Below are 26985 nucleotides of genomic sequence, written 5' to 3'. Positions count from 1 at the left end.
AATGAGCCAGGCCAGGTCATCCAGGTTGCAGTGGGGGAACATGCGGCAAACTGACCACAATTCTGCAAGCTTTCGGATACTCATGGTAAAGGACGAGTGTTGTCCTCGGGTTATGGTGCTAAATTGGGGTAAGACTAACGACAACCAGGTTAGGCAGGATTTGGAGGCTGGTGTTTGGGAGAGGCTGTTTGAGAGTAAATCCACATTTGGTATGTGGGAGTCTTTTAAGGAGCTATTGATGGGAGTGCAGGACATGCATGTGCCGATGAAAAGGAAAGACTGGCAAGGTCGGATTCAGGAACCACAGATGACCATGGAAATTGTGAGTGTAGTCAAAAAGAAAAAGCGTGCATATGTGAGGTTGAGGCAACTAAAAATAGATGAAGCACTTGAAGAATACAAGGAAAGTAGAAAAGAGATCAAGCAGAGAGTTAGGAGGGCAAAAAAGGGTCATGAAATGTCCTTGGCAGACAGAGTTAAGGAGAATCCCAAGGCATTTTATCTGTATATTAGGAGCAAAAGGGTAGCTGGAGAAAGAGTTGGTCCACTCGAAGGCAATTATGCGTAGAACCAAAGGAAGTAGGTGAGATCCTTGATGAGTATTTTGCATCGGTATTCACAAAGGAGAAGGACACGTTGATTGGTGTCTCAGAGGGATGTGTAAACACTTTAGAACAGGTTGTTATTACGAGGGAGTAAGTGTTAAGTGAGTTAAAAAGCATTAAGGTCGACAAATTCCCCAGGGCCAGATGGCATCTATCCCAGATTACTGAGGGAGACGAGAGATGAAATCGCTGTGCCTCCAACAGAAATCTTTGTTTCCTCGTTGGCCACAGGTGAGATCCCAATGATTGGAGGATAGCCAATGTTGTCCCGTCATTTAAGAAGGGTAGCAAGGATAGCCTGGGTAATTATAAGCCAGCGAGCTTGACGTCGGTGATAGTGAAACTGTTGGAAAAGATTCTCAGAGATAGGATCTATGTACATTGGAAGTGAATGGTCTTATTAGTGACCATCACTGGTTTTATACGAGGGAGGTTATGTCTCTAATTTAATTGAGTTTTTTGAGGAGGTGACAAAAATGATTGACGAGGGAAGGGCTGTGGATGTTGTCTACATGGACTTTAGTAAAGCATTTGATAAGGTCCCTCGTGGCAGGCTGCTGCAAAAGATTAAATCACATGGAGTCAAGGGTGAGGTGGTTGTGGCAGATACGTTAGCGACCTTTAAGACTTATCTGGATAGACACATGAACAGACTGTGTATAGGATATAGGCGGTTGGTCTAGATAGAACACGTGATCGGTGTAGGCTTGGAGGGCCGAAGGGTCTGATCCTGTGCCTGTACTATTATTTGTTCTTTGTCTGAGATGCCTGTTCCTATAGGAATGGTAATAGTGTCCTCCACCGTGAAAACTGAGGCAAAGTATTAATTTTGCATCTTTGCCATTTTGGTGTTCCCCACTATTAACTCGCTGGTTTCATCTTCGAAAGGACTAGTGTTGTGTTTGATCCCTTGTACTTTAAGATGAACTCACCAAATACTTCAATCAGTCCAAACCAAGATCCTTTTATTGGGCAGCACGGTAGCACAAGTGGCTAGCACTGTGGCTTCTCAGCGCCAGGGTCCCAGGTTCGATTCCCCGCTGGGTCACTGTCTGTGCGGAGTCTGCACATTCTCTCCGTGTCTGCGTGAGTTTCCTCCGGGTGCTCCAGTTTCCTCCCACAGTCCAAAGACATGCAGGTTAGGTGGATTGGCCATGATAAATTGCCCTTAGTGACCAAAAGAAAGGTTAGGAAGGGTTATTGGGTTACGGGAATAGGGTGGAAGTGAGGGCTTAAGTGGGTCGGTGCAGACTCGATGGGCCGAATGGCCTCCTTCTGCACTGTATGTTCTATTGTGTCTTATGCGGTAGGATCACAATCTGATACAGAGCACGTTATCATGGAGTCTTGCTACTCCTCTGGTACTTGCACCTTATGCTGACCTGTTACATGTACATCCTATTACCCTCTACCTCGTGTTCTTCTGGAGATAGCCGGATCAGCTTCTCTTTATATACAGGTCCCAGGTCACATGACCTTGGTCTTGAGACCGCATGGTGTCTGTACTGCCACCTGCTGGTTGGAGGTCTCACCATCCCACTATGATATGGCCCATAGGCATATCACCAAAACCAGCATTCACTCTCTTCCCTTTTGTTAATAATAATCTTTATTAGTGTCACAAGTAGGCTCACATTAACAGTGCAATACAGTTACTGTGAAACTTCCCCGCGTCGCCACACTCCAGTCCCTGTTGGGGTTCACTGAGGGAGAACTCAATGTTCACTTTATCTAACTAGCATTTCTTTCCGGACTTGTGGGAGGAAACCGGAGCACCCGGAGGAAACCCACGCAGACACAGGGAGAACATGCAGATTCCTCACAGACAGTGACCCAAGCCATGAGTCGAACTTGGGTCCCTGGTGCTGTGAAGCAACAGTGCTAACCACTGTGCTACTTTGCTGCTCATAATTGCACATTTATGCACCTGTAGAAGTTTTTGCTGTCCTTTTTGATATTCTGCGCTAGTTTATTTTCGTAATTTACCTTGGCTCTTTTTATTACTTTTTTTAGCATCCCTATGTTTATGTTTGAAAGTTTCCCAATCTTCCAGCCTGCTACTGGCCTTTGCAATATGATATACCTTAGTTTTTAACTTTATAATGATCTTGATCATTTGTTTAGCCATGGATGTTTTTTACCCCTCTTACCATCTTTCTGCCTCTTAAGGATATATTTTAGTTGTGAGGAATTGAGAATCTCCTTAAACAACTGCCACTACTCATCAGCTTTTAGCCTTCTTGCCCAGTCTATTTGGGCCGCATCTGTCCTCTTATGTAATTTCCTTTGTTTAATTCCAGACCACTAGTGTGGGAACTCCACTTCTTGCCCCCAAACTGAATTTTGAATTCCACCATACTATGGTCATTACTCCCCAGAGGATCCTTAACTATGAGGTAATTAATTAATCCCCCCTTATTACGTAATATCAAATCCAGAGTAGCTTATGCCTGGTTGGTTCCACAACATATTCCAAAAAAACAATCTCTAATACATTCAATGAACTCTGCCTCCAGTTTGTACCTTTACAATTTGATTCCTCCAGACTATGTGCATATTAAAATCGCCCATTATTGCCATATCTCTCTTTCAAGCCCCAGTATTTCCTGGTTTAAACTATGACCCACTGCAGAATTGTTTGGGGACATAGAGATTGCTCCTAGCAAAGACGTCTTCTCTTTGTTATTTCTTATTTTTACCCAGACTGATTCCACATCTTGATTTCCAGTGCTTATGTAATTTCTCATTACAGCACTGATCCCTTTCCTCACCAGCACGGCTGTGTCACCTCCTTTTCCTTCCTGTCTATCTTTCCAAAATACTGCATACTCTTGGATATTCAATTCCCAGACCTGGTTTCCCTGTATAATTTGCAGCATATAATTTGTATTTATTAGTCAGATCTTTGGTTGGTAGTGTTAAATGCGTGCCTGTCGAGTGTTCCTCACTGGCAAAGCAAATGTTCTCGAACATTTTTAAGAATTATTTTTTGGGTCCTCTTCCATTTGAAAGACAAACAATTCAAACTTCCCAATGGCCTCTGGGTCCACTAGATTTATTAACATGTAATCTTGTACCTTTTTTGATTTGTCCAATAATTAATTAACTTGGCCCAGTTGTCTGCAATATTTTCATGAATCATAAGCGGGTTGATGTGGTGAAGTCCTTGTACCTGAACTGCCAACTCTTGACACCATGGAGAAGTGCTGGGTTCCAATGACTGGCAACCAAGATCATATAACAACAATAGTTTATTCAGCACGAGCAGCTCTTGCATGCTTCCACTCTATACCTGTTCCAATGAGAATCTAAGCTCACCCCATTTGCCTGCTTTTGGCCCAAATCCCTCAAAACCTTCCATGTATCTGTCCAAAATAGAAAATTGGAAATATATCACCACTCCTTCACCATTGACTTAATATTGTATAACTCCCTAACAACGCTGTTGTATACCTCCCTAACTACACCACATGGACTGCAGCAGTTAAAGAAAGTGTCTCTCAACCACCTGAAGCAATTAGGGGCCAATGAAAAATGTTGGCATTGCCAGAGGGGCTTACTTCCCTTGAACAAATAAAAATGTTAACCTGCATTGCTGCCACTGAGTTTTGTATCTATATCCTTAGGTCCCTTTGTTTCTATTGTTATGGGCAAGGCATTTTCAGAACCCCAAAATGTATCATGGAGTTCAATCAACCTCTCCCTTTAATGTATTTGTTGCTTTTCCTAGCACACGGCTTGTTCCCTAGGTGTAGTATTACAATTATGGACACGTCGGTTTTTAAACGCAAAACAATGTTTATGCCATGAACTCAACTTAACATCTTAAATAAACATTGGATCTCTTAACACCCCTTACTTCAAAAATAACTCAGAAAATATTGCAACAGTAAATAATTCCTTAAAATGTTCCTTCAAACTTCCAAGATACTTAACACCTTTAAACAAAATCACATCAGGTTAAAGGTTTTACTATTATGAGTTTAAATCACCCAAATGATCCAGAGATGGTATTTCAGGGCAGACATCACCTGTATAGAACCTTAGTTAGGCCACACTTGGAGTATAGTGTTCAATTCTGGTCGCCACACTACCAGAAGGATGTGGAGGCTTTAGAGAGGGTGCAGAAGAGATTTACCAGGATGTTGCCTGATATGGAGGGCATTAGCTATGAGGAGCGATTGAATCAACTCGGTTTGTTCTCACTGGAACGAAGGAGGTTGAGGGGCGACCTGATAGAGGTCTACAAAATTATGAGGGGCATAGACAGAGTGGATAGTCAGAGGCTTTTCCCCAGGGTAGAGGGGTCAATTACTAGGGGGCATAGGTTTAAGGTGAGAGGGGCAAGGTTTAGAGTAGATGTACGAGGCAAGTTTTTTACGCAGAGGGTAGTGGGTGCCTGGAACTCGCTACCGGAGGAGGTAGTGGAAGCAAGGACGATAGGGACATTTAAGGGGCATCTTGACAAATATATGAATAGGATGGGAATAGAGGGATACGGACCCAGGAAGTGTAGAAGATTGTAGTTTAGTCGGGCAGCATGGTCGGCACGGGCTTGGAGGGCCGAAGGGCCTGTTCCTGTGCTGTACATTTCTTTGTTCTTTGTTCTTTGTTCAACTCCAGCTCACTGCAAAACACAGACACTCCCCAAGCTCTTTTCAAACTGCAAAACAGCCAGGCACTTTTAAACTGCTCTCAGCAAAACCAGCCAGGTTCTTTTCTTAGCTGCTCTCGGCAAAACCAGCCAGGTTCTTTTCAAAACTGAAACTAAAAACCTGCAAAATGACTGACCTGAGCTGAGCTCCACCCACTCTGTGACCTCACTGTTTTCTTAAAGGTACATTGCTTAAACATCCAGTTCTTAAAGGTACTCTCGCATGACACCCCCCCCCCCCCCCAAGGAAAAAAAATAAACCATCAACTTCAAGGTGGTTTCATTTTTCACTTTTGCACCATCCACTAAGAAATGTACACAGTAAATATACATTTTCATTTAAAGAAAACAACACACACAAACAGGTATAATAATATATCCATTTTTCTTTGTTCCTCTTCCTCCAACCAAAATCCTTCTCAATTGACAGTCTCTTTGAACAAAGTCTCTGCAGGATCCATCCATTCCTCTACTCCTCGGCATTTCTCTTTAGAATCAGATACTTTAGTTCAATCTGACCACAGAGCCCCTTGCAATTCTCCAATACAGGAACATTGGTTACCACAGCTTTCAGGCAGTCAAATGCCTGTTGAAAGTCCGCTGCCCCTTGAAATTTTTGACATTTCTTTAGCAAGTCCATCAGTGGAGTAATCATGCCACAAAACTTTTGCACAGCTGTTCGATCAAATTCATTCATGTTAAGAAATCGCATTATTTCCCTTCGTCTTGAGGGTATTGGAAACTCCGCAAGGAAAGTGATTTGGGCTTCTCCAAATTCACTTCTGGCTAGGTTCATCACCAAACCCATACCTGAAGTCGATCGAAGAACTCCATACGATGTTTTAAATGTTCTTTCCATGTCTGGAAGTTGGAAATAAAAGCAGATTGTCCCACTTTCTCCATGCAATCCTTCAATGGTGGGGCAGGATAAGAGTCCGTTTTTGCAACTGCATTCACCTTTTTGTACTCCACGCACAACCATTGGGTACTGTCTGGTTTAGGTGCCATCACTATGGGTGAGCTCCATTGGCTGCAACCCACTTCAATTATGCCATTTTTAAGCACACTCTCAATCTTTTTGTTAACCTGGGCCAATTTTAGAGGGTTAATTCTATATGGATGTTGTTTGATCGGAACAGCATTTCCCACATCTACATCATGTATAGCCATTTTAGTACTTCCCAATTTATCTCTACAAACTTGCCCATGTGATATCAATAACTTTCAGGTCAGTTCATTTTTCCTCTGGAAGGTAACTTAACAATTCATCCCAGTTGTTAAGAACATCCTCATTTTCCAATTTAATTTGAGGTATGTCAAATTCACAGTCATCTGGATTTGGTTCGTCACTTTTGAGTTAGAATCATTACAACCTCCTTTTTCTCTCCTTCTCTTTCAAAGTACCTTTTAAGCATATTCACATGACACGCTCGGTGAGTCTTCCTTCTATCTGGTGTTTTTACCACATAATTCACCTCACTTAATTTCCTTTCGATCTGATACGGTCCACAAAACCAGCTTTTAAAGGCTCCCCTACCACTGGCAACAACACTAAAACTTTATCCCCACTGGCAAACTACGACCGTTGGATTTCTTGTCTGCTACCCGTTTCATCACATTTTGTGCAACCTTCAAATGTTGTCTAGCCAATTAACCTGCTCTATTTAATCGTTCCCTAAAATTTGACATGTAATCCAATAGTGTAATTTCCGATTTCTCATCCACCAATTTTTCCTTAATCAATTTAAGTGGTCCTCTTACCTCATGACCAAAAATTAGTTCAAAAGGACTAAATTTGGTAGACTCATTAGGTGCATCCCTAATTGCAAACAATACGAATGGGACTCCTTTATCCCAATCCTCTGGATAATCTTGACAATACGCCCTCAACATTGTCTTTAATGTCTGATGCCACCTTTCTAACTCTCCCTGCGATTCTGGATGGTACGCAGTTGATTTAAATTGTTTTATTCCTAAGCTATCCATAACTTCTTTGAATAACCTTGAGGTAAAATTTGTTCCTTGATCGGATTGAATTTCTGTGGGTAGTCCATATCTAGTAAAGAATTTAAGTAACTCCTCCACAATCCTTTTAGCTGTAATATTATGTACTGGAATGGCCTCTGGAAACCTAGTAGACACATCCATTACAGTCAAAAGATATTGATTCCCACTTTTTGTTTTAGGATGCAGTCCTACACAATCGATTAGGACCCTTGTAAAAGGTTCCTCAAATGCTGGAATGGGTATTCAGGATGCTGGTTTTATCACTGCTTGAGGTTTCCCTATCACTTGACATGTGTGACATGATTGACAAAATTTAACTACATCTTTGTCCAGGCCAATAAAAATGTTTCTGGATTTTAGCTTGCGTTTTCCTTATTCCCAAATGACCTCCCACTGGTACCTCATGTGCAACTCGCAAAACCTCCTTTCTATTCCCTACCGGCAATACTACTTGATGAACTTCTGCCCACTTTTCATCAGCCTGCATATGTACAGGTCTCCATTTTCTCATCAAGACATCATTTTTACGGTAATAACACTCTGGTATACTCTCAGATTCCTCTTCCGTATATGCTTTCTGATTTATCCGGTTTATTTCTACATCTTTCTGTTGCAACTCTGCCAATTTTCCTGAGCTAAAAATATCCACCTAATCCTCCACCTGTTCTTGTTCTTTTTCAACCATCTGATCAAAAATCGTTTCTGATAATTGCACTTCAACTTCATCTTCACTCTTTGATTTCTCCTCGTCTTAACCTGTGACTTTGCGACCGGGTTACTACACCATCCGGAAAAATCCCAGGATATTCGTCCTTCAACCCTTCAGTTGTCTGATTTTCCACTGGCTTCTCAACCACAGTAGGCATCAATCCCACCTGCGATCCAGCTATATCATTACCCAAGATAAACTGTATTCCTGGACGAGATAGTTTCTCTATTACTCCTATTACCACTTCACCCCTCTTCACTGAACTGTCCATACCTTACCTTATATAATGGAACACTCTCACCATGAATTCCACATATTGCCACCTTTTCTGGCAACATTCTTCCCAAACTACATAATTCCTCATCTCTTACCATTAAAGATTGACTAGCCCCTGTATCTCTTAAAATTGTGACTTCTTTACCTGCTCCTCCTGATACACATGAGTAAACATTACCCACAAGTAAATTATTTAAAGACATCTGGCACCTTCTTAACAATTACTTCTTGAACAGGCTGTACAATCGATTGCACCTCCTTCGCTTCACTTGGGCTTTCCTTTACCACTCTAACAAACCCCACTTATCCTGTTTTACCACATCAGCCTTCCCAGTGCTTTTCAAGAGCGGACTATACGGTCAATGGAAGAGTCCTGGGGAAAATTGATGTACAGAGTGATCTGGGAATTCAGGTCCATTGTACCCTGATGGTGGCAACGCAGGTCGATAGAGTGGTCAAGAAGGCATACAGCATGCTTGCCTTCATCGGACGGGGTATTGAGTACAAGAGTCGGCAGGTCATGTTACAGTTGTATGGGACTTTGGTTAGGCCACATTTGGAATACTGTGTGCAGTTCTGGTCGCCACATTACCAGAAGGATGTGGATGCTTTAGAGAGGGTGCAGAGGAGGTTCACCAGGATGTTGCCTGGTATGGAGGGTGCTAGCTATGAAGAAAGGTTGAGTAGATTAGGACTGTTTTTGTTGGAAAGACAGAGGTTGAGGGGGGACCTTATTGAGGTCTACAAAATTGAGGTATGGACAGGGTGGATCGCAACAAGCTTGTTCCAAGAGTGGGGGTGTCAATTACAAGGGGTCACGATTTCAAGGTGAGAGGGGGAAAGTTTAAGGGAGATGTGCGTGGAAAGTTTTTTATGCAGAGGGTGGTGGGTGCCTGGAATGCGTTGCCAGCGGAGGTGGTAGAGGCGGGCACAATGGCATCATTTAAGATGCATCTAGACAGATATATGAACGGGCGGGGAACAGAGGGAAATAGATACTTGGAAAATAGGTGACCGGTTTAGATAAAGGATCTGGATCGACGCAGGCTGGGAGGGCCGAAGGGCCTGTTCCTGCGCTGTAACTTTCTTTGTTCTTTTGTTATTTTCTTCAACTACCAACACTGTGACTTTACATGGCCTAGTTTATTACAGTGAAAACATTTGAAACTTTTCCTCTCCTTTTCCACCCTCCTGGATTTTTTAAAATCTGAGGTACACTCTCTTTATTGCCTCCCATCAGATTATCTTTACCTTTACCACTTGAGTATTTCTCATGTCCCCAGTTTCTATCCCTCACAGGCTGAAAATGATGTAGGAAACCAATCTTTGATTTATGAACTAATTCATAATCATCTGCCATTTCCGCTGCTAATCTCGCAGTTTTAACCCTCTGTTCTTCCACACGGGTTCTCACTCCATCAGGAATTGAATTTTTAAACTCCTCCAAAAGTATAATTTCTCTGAGAGCTTCATACGTTTGGTCTATTTTCAAAGCCTTTATCCACCTATCAAAATTAATCTGTTTGAGCCTTTCAAACTCCCATGTATGTTTGACGAGGTTCTTTCCTTAAATTTCTAAACTATTGTTTGTAAGCTTCAGGCACTAGCTCATATGCATCTAAGATGGGTTTTTTCACCTCCTCATACGTCTCAGATACCTCCTCCGGTAGTGATGCAAACACTTCACTTGCTCTACCTACCAGCTTTGTTTGAATCAGTAACACCCACATGTCCTGTGGCCATTTCATTTGTTTAGCTACGTTCTCAAATGAAATAAAAAAGGCTTCCACTTCCTTCTCGTCAAACCTTGGCAATGCTTGGACATATTTAAATAGATTCTCACCACGTCTTCAACTATGACGCTCTGTCTCATCATCCTCATCATAATCATCCAACTGTACGTTTCCAACTGTCATGTTTCATTGCCATTTTCTGAAGTTCAAACTCCCTCTCTTTATCTTTTTCCCTGATTTGTATCTCCCTTTCTTTTTCTTTTTGTTCTGCTAGGGTTATTCTTTATTTTCTCCTTTCTTCTCTCTCCTTTTCTTTTTCCCCTCTCTCGCTTTCTCTTTCTTTTTCCTCTCTCTCACTCCCGTATGCCAGCCACTTTAATTCTTTCTCATGTTCCATTTGTTTAATTTGCAACTGAATTTTTGCCATTTCCAATGATTCAAACTCTATCTCAGGCAACTTTAAATGCTTAACCACCGCCATAATTACCTCATCTTTTCGCATTTTGTAAGGTAATGTTAACTGCAATGTTTTTTGCCAGACCCAACAGTCTGCTTTTAATCTCTGTCTGTAAGGTACTGCGTGTGACAGTCTCCACCCTCAAAAACTTCTGAGCCTCTGAAAGAGCCAGTGTTCACAACACTCTCCCCATTTAAACTAAAATACCACACCGGAAAAGCAACAATCCTTCACTGTCTTTAAGTTCACAAAAGCCAATCCAATAGCTAGACTTTTATCCCCCTCGAGCCCCCAATTGTTATGGGCGAGGCGTTTTCAGAACCCCAAAATGTATCATGGAGTTCAACCAACTTCTCCCTTTAATATATTTGTTGCTTTTCCTAGCACACGGCTTGTTCCCTAGGTGTGGTATTACAATTATGGACACGTGGGTTTTTAAACACGAAACACTGTTTATTCCATGAACTCAACTTAACATCTTAAATAAACATTGGATCTCTTAACACCCCTTACTTCAAAGATAACTCAGAAAATATTGCAACAGTTCCTTCAAACTTCCTAGAGACTTAACACCTTTAAACAAAATCACATCAGGTTAAAGGTTTTACTATTTAAATCACCCAAATGATCCAGAGATGGTCTTTCAGAGCAGACATCACAGCAACTCCAGCTCACTGCAAAACACAGACACTCCTCAAGCTCTTTTCAAACTGCAAAACAGCCAGGCACTTTTAAACTGCTTTCAGCAAAACCAGCCAGGAATTTTTTTTTAGCTGCTCTCAGCAAAACCAGCCAAATTCTTTTTTTAGCTGCTCTCAGCAAAACCAGCCAGGCTCTTTTCAAAACTGAAATTAAAAACCTGCAAAATGGCTGACCTGAGCTGAGCTCCACCCACTCTATGACATCACTGTTTTCTTAAAGGTACATTGCTTAAACATCCAGTTCTTAAAGGCACTCTCGCATTACACTATACTCTTCTATACTTGTTCTCCAAAGAAGGTGTCTTCCTTATTTCAAATGATGTGCCATCTGTCACTTGTCTGTATAGAAATGTTTGTCATTTAAAAAAATTTAAAAAATTCATTCCTAAGATGTGGATATTGCTGGCTAGGCAAGCATTAATTCCCCATCCTAATTGGCAGCACGGTAGCACAAGTGGATAGCACTGTGACTTCCACAGCGCCAGGATCCCAGGTGGATAGCACAGTGGCTTCACAGTGCCAGGGTCCCAGGTTCGATTCCCTGCTGACACACTGTCTATGCGGAGTCTGCACATTCTCCCCGTGTCTGCATGGGTTTCCTCGGGGTGCTCCGATTTCCTCCCACAGTCCAAAGGCGTGCAGGTTAGGTGGATTGGCCATGATATATTTCCCTTAGTGTCCAAAAAAAAGGTTAGGACGGGTCGTTGAGTTATGGGGATAGGGTGGAAGTGAGGGCTTAAGTGGGTCGGTGCAGACTCGATGGGCCGAATGGCCTCCTTCTGCACTGTATGTTCTATGTAAATCTATGTAAATATCTAATTGACATTGAGAAGATGGTGCTGAACTGCTTTTTTTGAACTGCTGCAGTCCATGTAGTGTAGGTAACAACCACAGTTAGGGAGCTCCAGGACTTTTACCCAGTACCAGTGAAGGTACGGCTATGTAGTTCAAAGTCAGGATGATGAATGGCTTGGAGGGGAAATTCCAGCTGGTGAAGTTCTTGGGTATTTGCTACCCTTGTCCTTCTATCGGATAGCAGTCTGGATTTGGAAGGTGCTGTCTCAGGAGTTTTGGTGAGTTCCTGCAGTGCATCTTGTAGATGGTACACCCTGCTGCTACTGTGTCTTGGTGGAGGGAGTGAATGTTTCTGCATGATGTGGAGATGCCGGCGTTGGACTGGGGTGAGCACAGTACAAAGTCTTACAACACCAGGTTAAAGTCCAACAGGTTTGTTTCGATGTCACTAGCTTTCGGAGCGCTGCTCCTTCCTCAGGTGATTTCTGCATGGGTTGCCAAACATGTGGACGGCTTTGTCCTGGATGGTGTCGAACTTGAATGTTGTTGGAGCTTCACTCATTCAGACAAGGAATGACTTGTCATCACACTCCTGACTCGTGCCTTATAGATGGTGGACAGGCTTTCGGTATTCAGGAGGTGAGTTACTAGCTGCAGAATTCCTTGCCTCTGGATCTACTCTGGTAGGTATAGTGTTTAAATGGCTGGTCTAATTCCGTTTCTGGTCAATGATAGCCCACAAGATATTATTAGCGGGAGATTCAGTGATAGTAATGCCATTGAATGTCAAAGGGCGATAGTTAGATCCTTTCTTGTTGGAGATGTTTATTGCCTGACGCTTGTATGGCATGAATGTTACTTCCCACTTGTCAATCCAAGCTTGAATATTGTCCAAGCCTTGCTGCTGTGGACATGGACTGCTCGAGTGTCTGAGGAGTCATGAATGGTGCTCATCATTGTTCTATCATCAGCAAACATCTCCATTTCTGACCTTCTGATGGAAGGACGGTTATTGGGCCTAGGACACTACCCTGTGGAATTCCTGCAGTGATGATCTGGAGCTGAGATGATTGACCTACAGCCATCACAAGTATCTTCCTTTGTGCTGGGTATGACTCCAACCAGCAGAGAGTTTCCCACCTGATTCCCATTGACTTCAGTTTAGTTAGGGCTCCTTGATGCCACACTCCGTCAAATGCTGCCTTGATGTAAAGGGCAGCCACTATCACTTCACCTCAGGAGTTCAGCTCTTTTGTCCATGTCTGAACCAAGGATGTAACAAGGCCAAGCGCTGAGTGACCCAGCCAGAGCCCAAACTGAGCATCAGCAGGTTCTTGCTAAGCAAGTGCTGCTTGATAGTCCTGTTGATGACCTCTTCCATCATAAGTTTTGCACTGATGTGTTGGGCTCCCCCATTGTTGAGGATTGAAATATTTGTGGAGCCAACTTAGATGAATTGTTTAATTGTCCACCACCATTCATGACTGGATGTGGCAGGACTGTAAAACTCAGATCTGATCAGTTGGTTGTGGAATTGCTTGGCTCTCTCTATCGCTATCTGCTTCTGCTGTTTGACATGCAAGTAGCTCTGTGTCGTAGCTTCACTAGGTTGACATCTTATGTGTCGTAGCTTCACTAGGTTGACATCTTATTTTTAGGTATCCTTAGTGTAGATCCTGGCATGCCATCCTGCGCTCTTTATTGAACCATGGTCCCCTGGCATGGTGGCAATGGGAGATATGCGGGGCCATGAGCTTACAGACTGTGGTTGAGCACAATTCTGCTGCTGCTGTTGGTCCACAGCACTTTATGATTGCCCAGACTTGAGTTGCTGGATTTGTTCAAAATCTATCCCATTTAGCATGGTGCTAGTGCCACACAACATGATGGAGAGTATCCTCAATGTGAACATGGAACTTCTTCCCCAGAAGGGCAGTGCTTGTCACTCATACCGGAATGGTCACTGACAGATTTATTTGCAGGAGGCAGGTTGTTGAGTGGTATGGGCTAGTGCATGGTCAAATCCAGCCCCACTTGACCCGGAGTCACAACACAATTGAAATTAACTATTAATTCATAGAATGTCCAATTGGAAATTCACCCAAGGTTACAAATTCAGCATTCTGACCTGTCTAGTTTCCATCATTATAAGGAACATAGAACATAGAACAGTACAGCACAGAACAGGCCCTTCGGCCCTCGATGTTGTGCCGAGCTTTGTCCGAAACCAAGATCAAGCTATCCCACTCCCTGGTCATTCTGGTGTGCTCCATGTGCCTATCCAATAACCGCTTAAATTCCTAATGTGTCCGACTCCACTATCACAGCAGGCAGTCCATTCTACACCCTAACCACTCTCTGAGTAAAGAACCTACCTCTGATATCCCTCGTATATCTCCCACCCTGAGCCTTATAGATATGCCCCCTTGTAACAGCTACATCCACCCGAGGAAATAGTCTCTTAACGTCCACTCTATCTATCCCCCTCATCATCTTATAAACCTCTATTAAGTCGCCTCTCATCCTCCTCTGCTGCAAAGAGAAAAGCCCTAGCTCCCTCAACCTTTCCTCATAAGACCTACCCTCCAAACCAGGCAGCATCCTGGTAAATCTCCTTTGCACCCTTTCCAATGCTTCCCCATCCTTCCTATAATGAGGTGACCAGAACTGTACACAGTACTCCAAATGTGGCCTTACCAGGGTCATGTACAGTTGCAGCATAACCCCACGGCTCTTAAACTGAAGCCCCCTGTTAATAAACGCGAACACACTATAGGCCTTCTTCACAGCTCTATCCACTTAAGTGGCAACCTTCAGAGATCTGTGGACATGAACCCCAAGATCTCTCTGTTCCTCCACATTCCTTAGAACCCTGCCGTTGACCCTGTAATCTGCATTCAAATGTTTCCTACCAAAATGAATCACCTCGCACTTATCAGGGTTGAACGCCATCTGCCATTTTTCGGCCCAGCTCTGCATCCTATCAATGACTCTTTGCAGCCTACAACAGCCCTCCACCTCATCCACTAATCCACCAATCTTGGTGTCATCAGCAAATTTACTGACCCACCTTTCAGTCCCCTCCTCCAAGTCAATGATAAAAATCACAAATAGCAGAGGACCCAGCACTGATCCCTGTGGTACACAGCTGGTAACTGGTCTCCAGTCTGAAAATTTTCCATCCACCACCACCCTCTATCTTCTATGTGATAGCCAGTTACTTATCCATTTGGCCAAATTTGCCTCTATCCCACACCTCCTTACTTTCTTCATGAGCCGACCATGGGGAACCTTATGAAACGCCTTACTAAAATCCATGTATACGACATCAACTGCTCTACCTTCATCTACGCAGTTACCTACTCAAAAGAATTAAATCAAATTTGTGAGGCAAGACTTACCCTTCACAAATCAGTGTTGACTACCGGATTAAGCTGCATCTTTCCAAAATGTCATAAATCCTATCCTTCAGGACCTTTTCCATTAACTTACCGACCACCGAAGTAAGACTAACCGGCCTATAATTACCAGGGTCATTCCTATTCCCTTTCTTGAACAGAGGAACAACATTCGCCACTCTCCAGTCCTCTGGCACTATCCCCGTAGACAGTGAGCACCCAAAGATCAAAGCCAAAGGCTCTGCAATCTCATCCTTTGCCTCCCAAAGAATCCTAGGATATATCCCATCTGGCCCAGGGGACTTGTCGACCCTAAGGTTTTTCAAAATTGCTAATACATCCTCCCTCAGAACGTACCACCTCCAGCCTACCAGCCTGTATCACACACTCATCCTCAAAAACATGGCTCCTCTCCTTGGTGAGCACTGAAGAAAAGTATTCATTCAACGCCTCTCCTATCTCTTCTGACTCCATGCACAAGTTCCCACTACTGTCCTTGACCGGCCCTCACCTCACCCTGGTCATTCTTTTATTTCTCACATAAGAGTAAAAAGCCTTGGGGTTTTCCTTGATCTGACCCGCCAAGGACGTCTCATGCCCCCTCCTAGCTCTCCTAAGCCCTTTTTTAAGCTCATTCCTTGCTACCTTGTAACCCTCAAGCGACCCAACTGAACCTTGTTTTCTCATCCTAACATACGCAAGGAGTAGCAGAAAAAGATTCCAGTGCCATTTGCCATTTTCCTACCCTGTTTCTAATTTAGTGAAGTCTTTATTATGATCCCACTCAGTCGAAGAACCCTAATTCATATTAATTTACCAGTTTAAGTTCAAGTAAGGAATGTAGTTTGATAGGAAAGCTATTTAGACACCCAAGGCATCTAAAGTTTTCTCACAATATAATATAGAAATTTTACACTCAACAGATTAATCGATGGGATAGCAGGGCTGTCTTAAGAGGAGAAATTGGAGAGGCTGGCTCTGTATTCCTTAGAGTTTCAAAGAATGAGGTGTGTCCTCATTGAAACTTACAAAATTCTTACAGGTCATGACAGGCTGGATATAGATGAAGGGCGTGATCCAGCAGTCACGCTGCACCCAAAAAGCCAACATGGCCAATAAAAGCCAGGAGACCCCACTCCCAGGATCTACCCAGCTTGCAACACCTCGCGAGATCCAATATTGCGATGTAAATCCTGTAAATTCCAGGATCACTTTTTGACAAATCTGCATATTAGACCAAGACAGCTAGTCTCACGCTAATGTGCAGATTCCTGATGTTCCTTGGGATTCAACCCCTTCACCTCCGAGATCCCGGGTGAGTGCCATTCAGCACAGATCCCTGTTTGTGTGGACCAGACGGAATGGTACTCATGGGGGTCTCCCAGAGGATTGGAGGCACCAGCTGCATGCCCTTTGTTCAGAGTGGTGCCCTGGCAATGCTGGTGCCATGTGGGCACCCTGACAGTGCCATTGGGGTGCCAGCCTGGCACTGCCCAGGTGCCCAGGTGGAACTGCAAGCTAGCATGGACACTGCCAGGGTGCCAAGCTGTCATTTTGTGCATGTGCGATCTGGCTGGGGGGGGGGGGGGCAGTGCCATATGTGTGTGTTGAGGGGGTGGGAGTACAGGGAGGGACCCTTCCATAATGTGTTCGGGCTGGGAGAGGTCTCAAATCGCTTCGGAGGCCTTGGAGATTGGGACACCATTTAAAATTGTATAGTTTTGTGTTTCTCGGCATTGCGAAGGCTGGGAAACATGCAGCTAAACAAGCTCATTGGGGGACTGTGTTACCATTTAGTTCAAACCCAAGATGTTTCCCCTGACTGGTGAGTCCAACACCAGGGGATGTAGTCTTAAATGGCCTATCACTTACCCTGAGATTAAGATGCCGAGGAATTTCTTCACTCGAGGTGGTGAATCTTTGGAATTCTCTACCCTGAGGACTGTGGAAACTCGATCATCGAGCATGTCTGAACAAGAATTGATAGATTTCTGGACACTAGGAAAGGAATAAGGAGATAGTGCGATGCTAAGTTAGATGAGCAGCCATGATCTAATTGAATGACTGCACAGGCTCGACTGGATGACCTGTTGCTAAGTTCCTCAGAAAATGTTATTGATACAGAATTAGGTACACCATATTTCTCTCTTCTTTATAAAAAAAAAAAAAAAAGGTTGAAAATTCTCTCAAATTATTCTGCACTACTGATCTGAATTGTGAAAAAATAATGAAGAGCATCCTAGTTTTCTGATTTACAAAACTGTTCCTTTCCATTTCTGATTAAAATTGAATAATTTGTGAAAGCCATTCAACTTTGGCCAGTTGTGATTACATAATAATTGAGTAAAGATTTGGTAAATTCCACTAAAGGCACAATTTGCATGTCTTCCTGCCCCAAATGCCACTTGCCAGGTATGATGGCATGTCTGATGAAGGAGCTGCGCTAGTGATTCCAAAGAAACCTGTTGGACTTTAACCTGGTGTTGTGAGACTTCTTACTGTGCTCATAGTTCCATGGCAGTGGTACCCACTGCCCAACTGCTTGCAGGAAATGATTTTAATGCTGACTGAAGAGCACAATTGGATCAATCATCCTTTTGCTATTGTGATACATGGAGGCTGCTCCTAGTAGCAGAGAATAGGTGAAACTAAGGACGAGAGCAAAAGGACATGCAATATGATAAAGATATGAATTACAGAAGGAGGTAGCCACCAGGCTTGAGAGGCCATTTCTTGCTCCTAATTTGTGTCCCCCAATGTACGTATTTTCATATGCAAGAGATATTGGCATCTGTTCTCAATCATAGCACTGACACATTGCATTTCTTAAACGCTTCAAAGTGCTTCACAGGAGTTATCAAACAATAAAATTGACATGAGCCACATGAGATATTCTGATAGGTGACCAAAATGTGAGGGGTTTTAAGGAGCATCTTGAAAGAGAAAAGAGACACAGATTTAAGGAGGGAATTTTGGAGCTTAGGGGTTAAGACAACAGAAGGCACAGCCATCAGTGGAGGGTGGAATAAAATTGCAGTCAAGTAAGCGTAAGGGGAAATAAAATTACAGACACGCAACTGGAAGGGGAAATAAAATTGCAGACGGGTAAGTGGAAGGGGGAACTAAAATTGCAGACATGTGAGTGAAGAGAAAAATTAAATTGTGGACATGTAAGTGAAGAGAAAAATTAAATTGCGGACATGTAAATGAAGGGGGAAATAACATTGCGGACATGTAAGTGAAGAGAAAACTAAAATCGCGGACATGTAAGTGGAGGGAGAACTAACATTTTGGACATGTAAGTGAAGAGAAAAATAAAATTGCAGATTGATGCGACCATCAATTCACACGAGATGAAGAGTTGAAGTGAACAGCAGTTTTAATCAGCTAGATCTGTGCCTGCCTGCGACTGCTCTGTACTGAGTGCCGCCTAAAGGCTCCAGATCTATATTCCTCCCCCGAGGGGGCAGAGCCATAGGCGGAGTGCACAAGGGTATCAACATAATACAATACAATGGTGAATGGTAGCAGTAATACATTCACCCCCTGTTAAAAATTGAAGTCCAGTGGGGGTGAAGTGGGCTCACAGTCTGTCCGGCGCCTTGATCGCTCGCTGCGATCGTCTGAGCTCTGGCTTCGCTGCGGGCACGGGTGTTGGGCTCGTTGACTCCGGGAGCGTGTCGTCTGGCGCTTCATCACTGTAGGCCGGCGATGGGGGGAGGGGTGTGTAGGCCATGTAGGGGCGGTGTTCGGTATGGGGGGGGGGGGTAGGTGATGGTCGCAGGGGAACCGGCGGGTGCCAGATCCCGGAGGGAGACTGTATCTTGTCGGCCGTCGTGGTGCGCCACGTAGGCATACTGAGGGTTGGCGTGAAGGAGCTGGACCCTCTCGGCCAGGGGGTCGGACATCCGGCTCCTCGCGTGTTTTCAGAGGAGAACCGGTCCCGGTGTTGTCAGCCAGGACGGAAGCGAGACCCCGGAGGTGGATCTCCTGGGGGAGACAAATAGGCGGTCATGAGGGGTCTAGTTCGTGGCTGTGCAGAGGAGCGACCTATTGAGTGGAGCGAGTCGGGGAGGACCTCCTGCCAGCGGGAAACTGGGAGACTTCTCGACCGTTGGGCTAGAAGGACGGTCTTCCATACTGTCGCGTTCTCCCTCTCCACCTGTCTGTTTCCCTGGGGGTTGTAACTGGTAGTCCTGCTCAAGGCAATGCCCTTACCGAGCAGGTATTGATGCAGTTCGTCGCTCATAAATGAGGAGCCCCGGTCACTGTGGACGTAAGTGGGGAAACCGAACAGGGTGAAGATGCTGTGCAGGGCCTTAATGACAGTGGCCGCGGTCATGTCGGGGCATGGGATGGCAAAGGGACAGCGTGAGTACTCGTTGCGGTCAGAGGAGGGGAGGGGCCCTTTGAAATCGATGCTGAGGCATTCAAAGGGGCGGGATGCCTTCACCAGGTGGGCCTTGTCTGGCCGAAAGAAGTGCGGCTTGCACTCCGCGCAGACTTGGCAGTCCCTGGTCATGACCCTGACCTCCTCGGTGGAGTAGGCAGGTTGCGGGCTTTGATGAAGTGGAGAAGCCAGGTGACCCCTGGGTGACAGAGGTCATTGTGGATGGCCCGGAGTCCGTCACCTTGCGCGCTGGAGCATGTGCCGCGGGACAGGGCATCTGGGGGCTCGTTGAGCTTCCCCGGACGATACACAATATCGTAATTCTAGGTGGAGAGTTTGATTCTCCACAAGATTTTATCATTCTTGATCTTGCCCCGCTGTGTTGTTGAACATAAAGGCTATCGATTGTTGGTCGGTGACGAGGGTGAACCTCCTACCAGCCAGGTAGTGCCTCCAATGCCGCACAGCTTCCACAATGACATGAGCTTCTTTTTCGACCGAGAGAGTGTCGAATCTCGGAGGCGTTGAGGGTACGGGAAAAAAAGGCCACGGGCCTGCCTGGTTAAGGGTAGCAGCCAGGGCGACATCTGATGTGTCGCTCTCCACCTGGAAGGGGATGGACTCGTCCACCGCGTGCATCGCGACTTTGGTAATGTCTGCCTTGATGCGGCTGAAGGCCAGGCTGGCCTCCGTGGTGGCTTTGATCAGTGGGCGGGCTTTGTCTGCATAGTTGGGGACCCACTGGGCATAGTATGAAAAGAACCCAAGGCATCTTTTCAGGGCTTTGGGGCAGTGGGGGAGGGGGAGTTGCACGAGGGGCGCACACGGTCGGGGTCGGGCCCTAAGACTCAGTTTTCCATGACAGCCAAGGATGGCTAGTCGGGTTGTGCGGAAAACGCATTTCTCCTTATTGTAGGTGAGATTGAGGGCTTGGGCGGTTTGGAGGAACTTCTGAAGGTTAGCGTCGTGGTCCTGCTGATCATGGCCGCAGATGGTGACGTTATCCAAGTTCCTCCTGCAGGATGTTTGAGGTGAGGGATGCCGTTAGTGTCCCTGCTGATTTTACCTGCAGGAAGTGCTGCCATCTCCAGCTCCTCCAAGACCGAGTTAGAGAACTGGAGCTGGAGTTGGAAGAACTTCGGATCATTCGGGAGGCAGAGAGGGTCATAGATAGCAGCTTCAGGGAATTAGTTACACCAAAGATTGGAGATAGATGGGTAACTGTAAGAGGGACGGGGAAAAAACAGTCAGTGCAGGGATCCCCTGCGGTCATTCCCCTGAGAAACAAGTATACCGCTTTGGATACTTGTGGGGGGGACGACTTACCAGGGGTAAGCCATGGGGTACGGACCTCTGGCACAGAGTCTGTCCCTGTTGCTCAGAAGGGAAGGGGGGAGAGGAGCAGAGCATTAGTAATTGGGGACTCTATAGTCAGGGGCACAGATAGGAGATTTTGTGGGAGCGTGAGAGACTCACGTTTGGTATGTTGCCTCCCAGGTGCAAGGGTACGTGATGTCTCGGATCGTGTTTTCCGGGTCCTTGAGGGGGAGCAGCCCCAAGTCGTGGTCCACATTGGCACTAACGACATAGGTAGGAAAGGGGATAAGGATGTCAGGCAGGCTTTCAGGGAGCTAGGATGGAAGCTCAGAACTAGAACAAACAGAGTTGTTATCTCTGGGTTGTTGCCCGTGCCACGTGATAGTGAGATGAGGAATAGGGAGAGAGAGCAATTAAACACGTGGCTACAGGGATGGTGCAGGAGGGAGGGATTCAGATTTCTGGATAACTGGGGCTCTTTCTGGGGAAGGTGGGACCTCTACAGACAGGATGGTCTACATCTGAACCTGCGGGGCACAAATATCCTGGGGGGGAGATTTGTTAGTGCTCTTTGGGGGGGTTTAAACTAATGCAGCAGGGGCATGGGAACCTGGATTGTAGTTTTAGGGTAAGGGAGAATGAGAGTATAGAGGTCAGGAGCTCAGATTTGACGTCGCAGGAGGGGGCCAGTGTTCAGGTAGGTGGTTTGATGTGTGTCTACTTCAATGCCAGGAGTATACGAAATAAGGTAGGGGAACTGGCAGCATGGGTTGGTACCTGGGACTTGGATGTTGTGGCCATTTCGGAGACTTGGATAGAGCAGGGAAAGGAATGGATGTTGCAGGTTCCGGGGTTTAGGTGTTTTAGTAAGCTCCGAGAAGGAGGCAAAAGAGGGGGAGGTGTGGCGCTGCTAGTCAAGAGCAGTATTACGGTGGCGGAGAGGATGCTAGATGGGGACTCATCTTCCGAGGTAGTATGGGCTGAGGTTAGAAACAGGAAAGGAGAGGTCACCCTGTTGGGAGTTTTCTATAGGCCTCCAAATAGTTCTAGGGATGTAGAGGAAAGGATGGCGAGGATGATCCTGGATAAGAGCGAAAGTAATAGGGTAGTTATTATGGGAGACTTTAACTTTCCAAATATTGACTGGAAAAGATATAGTTCGAGTACATTAGATGGGTCGTTTTTTGTACAGTGTGTGCAGGAGGGTTTCCTGACACAGTTTGTTGACAGGCAAACAAGAGGCGAGGCCACATTGGATTTGGTTTTGGGTAATGAACCAGGCCAGGTGTTGGATTTGGAGGTAGGTGAGCACTTTGGGGACAGTGACCACAATTCGGTGACGTTTACGTTAAGGATGGAAAGGGATAAGTATACACCGCAGGGCAAGAGTTATAGCTGGGGGAAGGGAAATTATGATGCCATTAGACGTGACTTGGGGGGGGATAAGGTGGAGAAGTAGGCTGCAAGTGTTGGACACACTGGATAAGTGGAGCTTGTTCAAGGATCAGCTACTGCGTGTTCTTGATAAGTATGTACCGGTCAGGCGGGGAGGAAGGTGCCGAGCGAGGGAACCGTGGTTTACTAAAGAAGTGGAATCTCTTGTTAAGAGGAAGAAGGAGGCCTATGTGAAAATGAGGTGTGAAGTTTCAGTTGGGGCGATGGATAGTTACAAGGTAGCGAGGAAGGATCTAAAGAGAGAGCTAAGACGAGCAAGGAGGGGACATGAGAAGTATTTGGCAGGAAGGATCAAGGAAAACCCAAAAGCTTTCTATAGGTATGTCAGGAATAAGCGAATGACTAGGGACAGAGTAGGACCAGTCAAGGACAGGGATGGGAAGTTGTGTGTAGAGTCTGAAGAGATAGGCGAGATACTAAATGAATATTTTTCGTCAGTATTCACTCAGGAAAAAGATAATGTTGTGGAGGAGAATGCTGAGCTCCAGGTAAATAGATTAGATGGCATTGAGGTACGTAGGGAAGAGGTGTTGGCAATTCTGGACAGGCTGAAAATAAATAAGTCCCCGGGACCTGATGGGATTTATCCTAGGATTCTCTGGGAGGCCAGGGAAGAGATTGCTGGACCATTGGCTTTGATTTTTATGGCATCATTGGATACAGGAATAGTGCCAGAGGACTGGAGGATAGCAAATGTGGTCCCTTTGTTCAAAAAGGGGAGCAGAGACAACCCCGGCAACTATAGACCGGTGAGCCTCACGTCTGTAGTGGGTAAAGTCTTGGAGGGGATTATAAGAGACAAGATTTATAATCATCTAGATAGGAATAATATGATCAGGGATAGTCAGCATGGCTTTGTGAAGGGTAGGTCATGCCTCACAAACCTTATCGAGTTCTTTGAGAAGGTGACTGAACAGGTAGACGAGGGTAGAGCAGTTGATGTGGTGTATATGGATTTCAGCAAAGCGTTTGATAAGATTCCCCACGGTAGGCTATTGCAGAAAATACGGAGGCTGGGGATTGAGGGTGATTTAGAGATATGGATCAGAAATTGGCTAGCTGAAAGAAGACAGAGGGTGGTGGTTGATGGGAAATGTTCAGAATGGAGTTCTGTCACAAGTGGAGTACCACAAGGATCTGTTCTGGGGCCGTTGCTGTTTGTCATTTTTATCAATGACCTAGAGGAAGGCGCAGAAGGGTGGGTGAGTAAATTTGCAGACGATACTAAAGTCGGTGGCGTTGTCGATAGTGTGGAAGGAAGTAGCAGGTTACAGAGGGATATAGATAAGCTGCAGTGCTGGGCTGAGAGGCGGCAAATGGAGTTTAATGTAGAGAAGTGTGAGGTGATTCACTTTGGAAGGAAAAACAGGAATGTGGAATATTTGGCTAATGGAAAAGTTCTTGAAAGTGTGGATGAGCAGAGGGATCTAGGTGTCCATGTACATAGATCCCTGAAAGTTGCCACCCAGGTTGATAGGGTGGTGAAGAAGGCCTATGGAGTGTTGGCCTTTATTGGTAGAGGGATTGAGTTCCGGAGTCAGGAGGTCATGTTGCAGCTGTACAGAACTCTGGTACGGCCGCATTTGGAGTATTGCGTACAGTTCTGGTCACCGCATTATAGGAAGGACGTGGAGGCTTTGGAACGGGTGCAGAGGAGATTTACCAGGATGTTGCCTGGTATGGAGGGAAAATCTTATGAGGAAAGGCTGATGGACTTGAGGTTGTTTTCGTTAGAGAGAAGAAGGTTAAGAGGAGACTTAATAGAGGCATACAAAATGATCAGAGGGTTAGATAGGGTGGACAGTGAGAGCCTTCTCCCGTGGATGGAAATGGCTAGCACGAGGGGACATAGCCTTAAACTGAGGGGTGATAGATATAGGACAGAGGTCAGGGGTAGGTTCTTTACGCAAAGAGTAGTGAGGCCGTGGAATGCCCTACCTGCTACAGTAGTGAACTCGCCAACATTGAGGGCATTTAAAAGTTTATTGGATACACATATGGATGATAATGGTATAGTGTAGGTTAGATGGCTTTTGTTTCGGTGCAACATCGTGGGCCGAAGGGTCTGTACTGCGCTGTATTGTTCTATGTTCTACGGAGACTTGGCCCGCTGCGGGCCTGAGGGTCTGTGAGCCAGGCCTGCGATTTAGGAGCTTTGGATCTGGCCAGGCAGACTTTGGCGCAGTCGCTACAGGTCGCGTTCCGAGCCGGGCAGTGCTGCCTGAGGTGCTGGTCTGGCTGCAGAAATAGCAGGGCAGCCACGTGGCACAGGCCTGGGACACTGTATGGTCGGGTGTCCACGAGGGAATTGTGTGGTGGGAGGGGAAAGTATTGAGGCTCTGGAAAGCTACTTCTAAGGAGGTGGATAGTTTTACCGTCTCTTCTAGGTCGAGGGTGCCCTTTCCGAGCAGGCGCTATCTGACATAGTTGGACCGGACTTCAGCCACAGATGTGTCCTGGATGGCGAGTTCCATATGCTGCGAGGCCGTGATTTCCTTGTAATTGCAGTTTTGAGCGAGTACCCTCAGGACGCGTAGGTATTCCTCCAGCGATTTCCCCGGGGTGTTGACGACGAGTGGTGAGGAGATGCCGCGTGAATACTTAGTTCACTAGCCTCACGTGGTGTCTTTTCAGGATCGCGACCGCATCTGCGTACGTGGTCGCTTCCTCGATAAATACGGAGATTCGGTGGCTCACCCGGGCGTGGAGGAGACTCCGTTTCTGTGCCTCTGTGACGGCGGGTGAGGAGGAGGTGGCGAGGTAGGCCTCAAAACAGCAGAGCCAGTGCAAAAAGATTCCTTTGGCTTCAGCTGCCTGTGGATCAAGTTCCAGTCGATCAGGTTTGAGGGCAGCTTCCATAGCGATATCTTAGCTGATTAAATTGATGCGACCATTAATTCACACGAGACGAAGAGTTGAAGTGAACAGTGGTTGTAATCAGTTAGATCTGTGCCTGCCTGCGACTGCTGTGTACTGAGTGCCGCCTACAGATGCAGGTCTATATACCTCCCCTGAGGGGGCGGAACCATAGGCAGAGCCCACAAGGGCATCAACATAATACAATACAATGTAATGCAATACAATGGTGAATGGTAGCAGTAATACATTCAACACACAGACATGTAAGTGGAGGGGGAAATAAAATTGCGAACATGTAAGAGGCCAGAATCGAAGGCATGCATTTCTGGAAGAGGTTACCGATATAAGAAGGGATGAGGCCATGAAGGGATCTAAACATGTGGATAACCATTTTAAATTTGATGTGTTGCTGGATCAGGTGCCATAGTAAGTCAGCCAGCACCCCCACCTAAATGAAAATTGTGTTTAAAAACCGCACAAACTTTCCATGTGTAATGTTTCAAAATGTTAAGCCTTTTATAATTATGCATTTCCTTATTCTTCTGAACAGAACAAAGTGCAGCTGACCGAATGAAGAATTGAATTGATTATTTTGGATAAGTGCAATCATCTTTTTTCAGTTTATTAAAAAAAAAGGATATGAAAAATGGGTACCAGAAAATGTGAAGGTTTACATTATTCTCGTGTTCTGAACATTCAATAATAGCCATGACTGTTTCATTTTTGTTCATGTGAAATTATTTTCAAAAGTCTGAAACTACTATGTATGCATTATTTCTGTATTAAACTAATGCTCAAATACAAGAATAAATGCATATGAAGCAACGTTACATTTGAATTTGAATTGTATTGAAAATAGATTTCCAACATGTTGGAGCTGTGGGTCAGATCTTGATACCTTTGGCCAGCTTTGCACCCAATCACTTACCCAACCATGCTATCATGGAGGCATCAAAGGCACATTGTTTCAAAAAAGGAAGAATCTGATTGCCCTGCGGGGCAGGAGCAGCGGAGCAGCGATGATGACACAGAAGATGTTGTCTGTGCACCTTAAAAGCAGGAAGAAACCCATCTGGAGATTCACCCTCAATCTCTCCAACCCACTAGAAGATGGGATCCTTGACTGCAGCAACGTTGAGCAGTTTCTGAGGGAGAAAGTCGAGGTGGAAAGCCCGGAAAGCTGGGCAACATCATCCAGATAGAGAGTATGAAATACCAGGTTACTGTCACCTTGGCCAAAATGTTCTCCAAACAATAGCTGAAAAACCTGATCAAAATGTTCCTGAAGAAGAACAATCTGCAAGACTGGCTGCGGGGTCATCTCTTCTGATAAGGAAAGCTACAAACTCCGTTACTTCCAAATTAAGCAGGATGAAGAGCGAGTGTGAAAAAGAGGATTGAAGAAGCGTTGCATCTGTGGGTCTAGGACTCGTGTATAAAAGTGTGGTTTTCAGAGAGCACCCATATATAAAATCAGTACTTACACAGAAAACAGCAGTTGCACAGACCTCTTAGGTACTTTAAAATTAGTTTTGTGGCTTGATGATGTGCCCTGGCTTCAGCCCAGTTCCAGTCTCTACTCATCCACATTCATGGTTCCTTTGATGCTGTGCCACACTTGGAACCTTT

General features: G+C 45.3%; 1 protein-coding gene across 1 annotated transcript in view; it reads left to right on the top strand.

Annotated features, from left to right (window-relative positions):
• LOC140425860 (synaptonemal complex protein 2-like) overlaps positions 1-26181 on the top strand; it is a 157324-nt gene extending 131143 nt beyond the window's left edge. Inside the window, exon 15 of the mRNA XM_072510244.1 lies at positions 25907-26181. Coding sequence (XP_072366345.1) covers positions 25907-25938 — 32 coding nt within the window. The 3' untranslated portion in view covers positions 25939-26181. The remainder of the gene's footprint in view (positions 1-25906) is intronic.
• Positions 26182-26985: the final 804 nt, after the last annotated feature.

The sequence above is a fragment of the Scyliorhinus torazame genome, chromosome 6 (genome assembly GCF_047496885.1).
Source record: "Scyliorhinus torazame isolate Kashiwa2021f chromosome 6, sScyTor2.1, whole genome shotgun sequence".
Taxonomy (NCBI): Eukaryota; Metazoa; Chordata; class Chondrichthyes; order Carcharhiniformes; family Scyliorhinidae; genus Scyliorhinus; species Scyliorhinus torazame.
The sequence above is the reverse complement of the archived record's forward strand: the minus strand, read 5'-3'. Positions and strand labels throughout refer to the sequence as shown.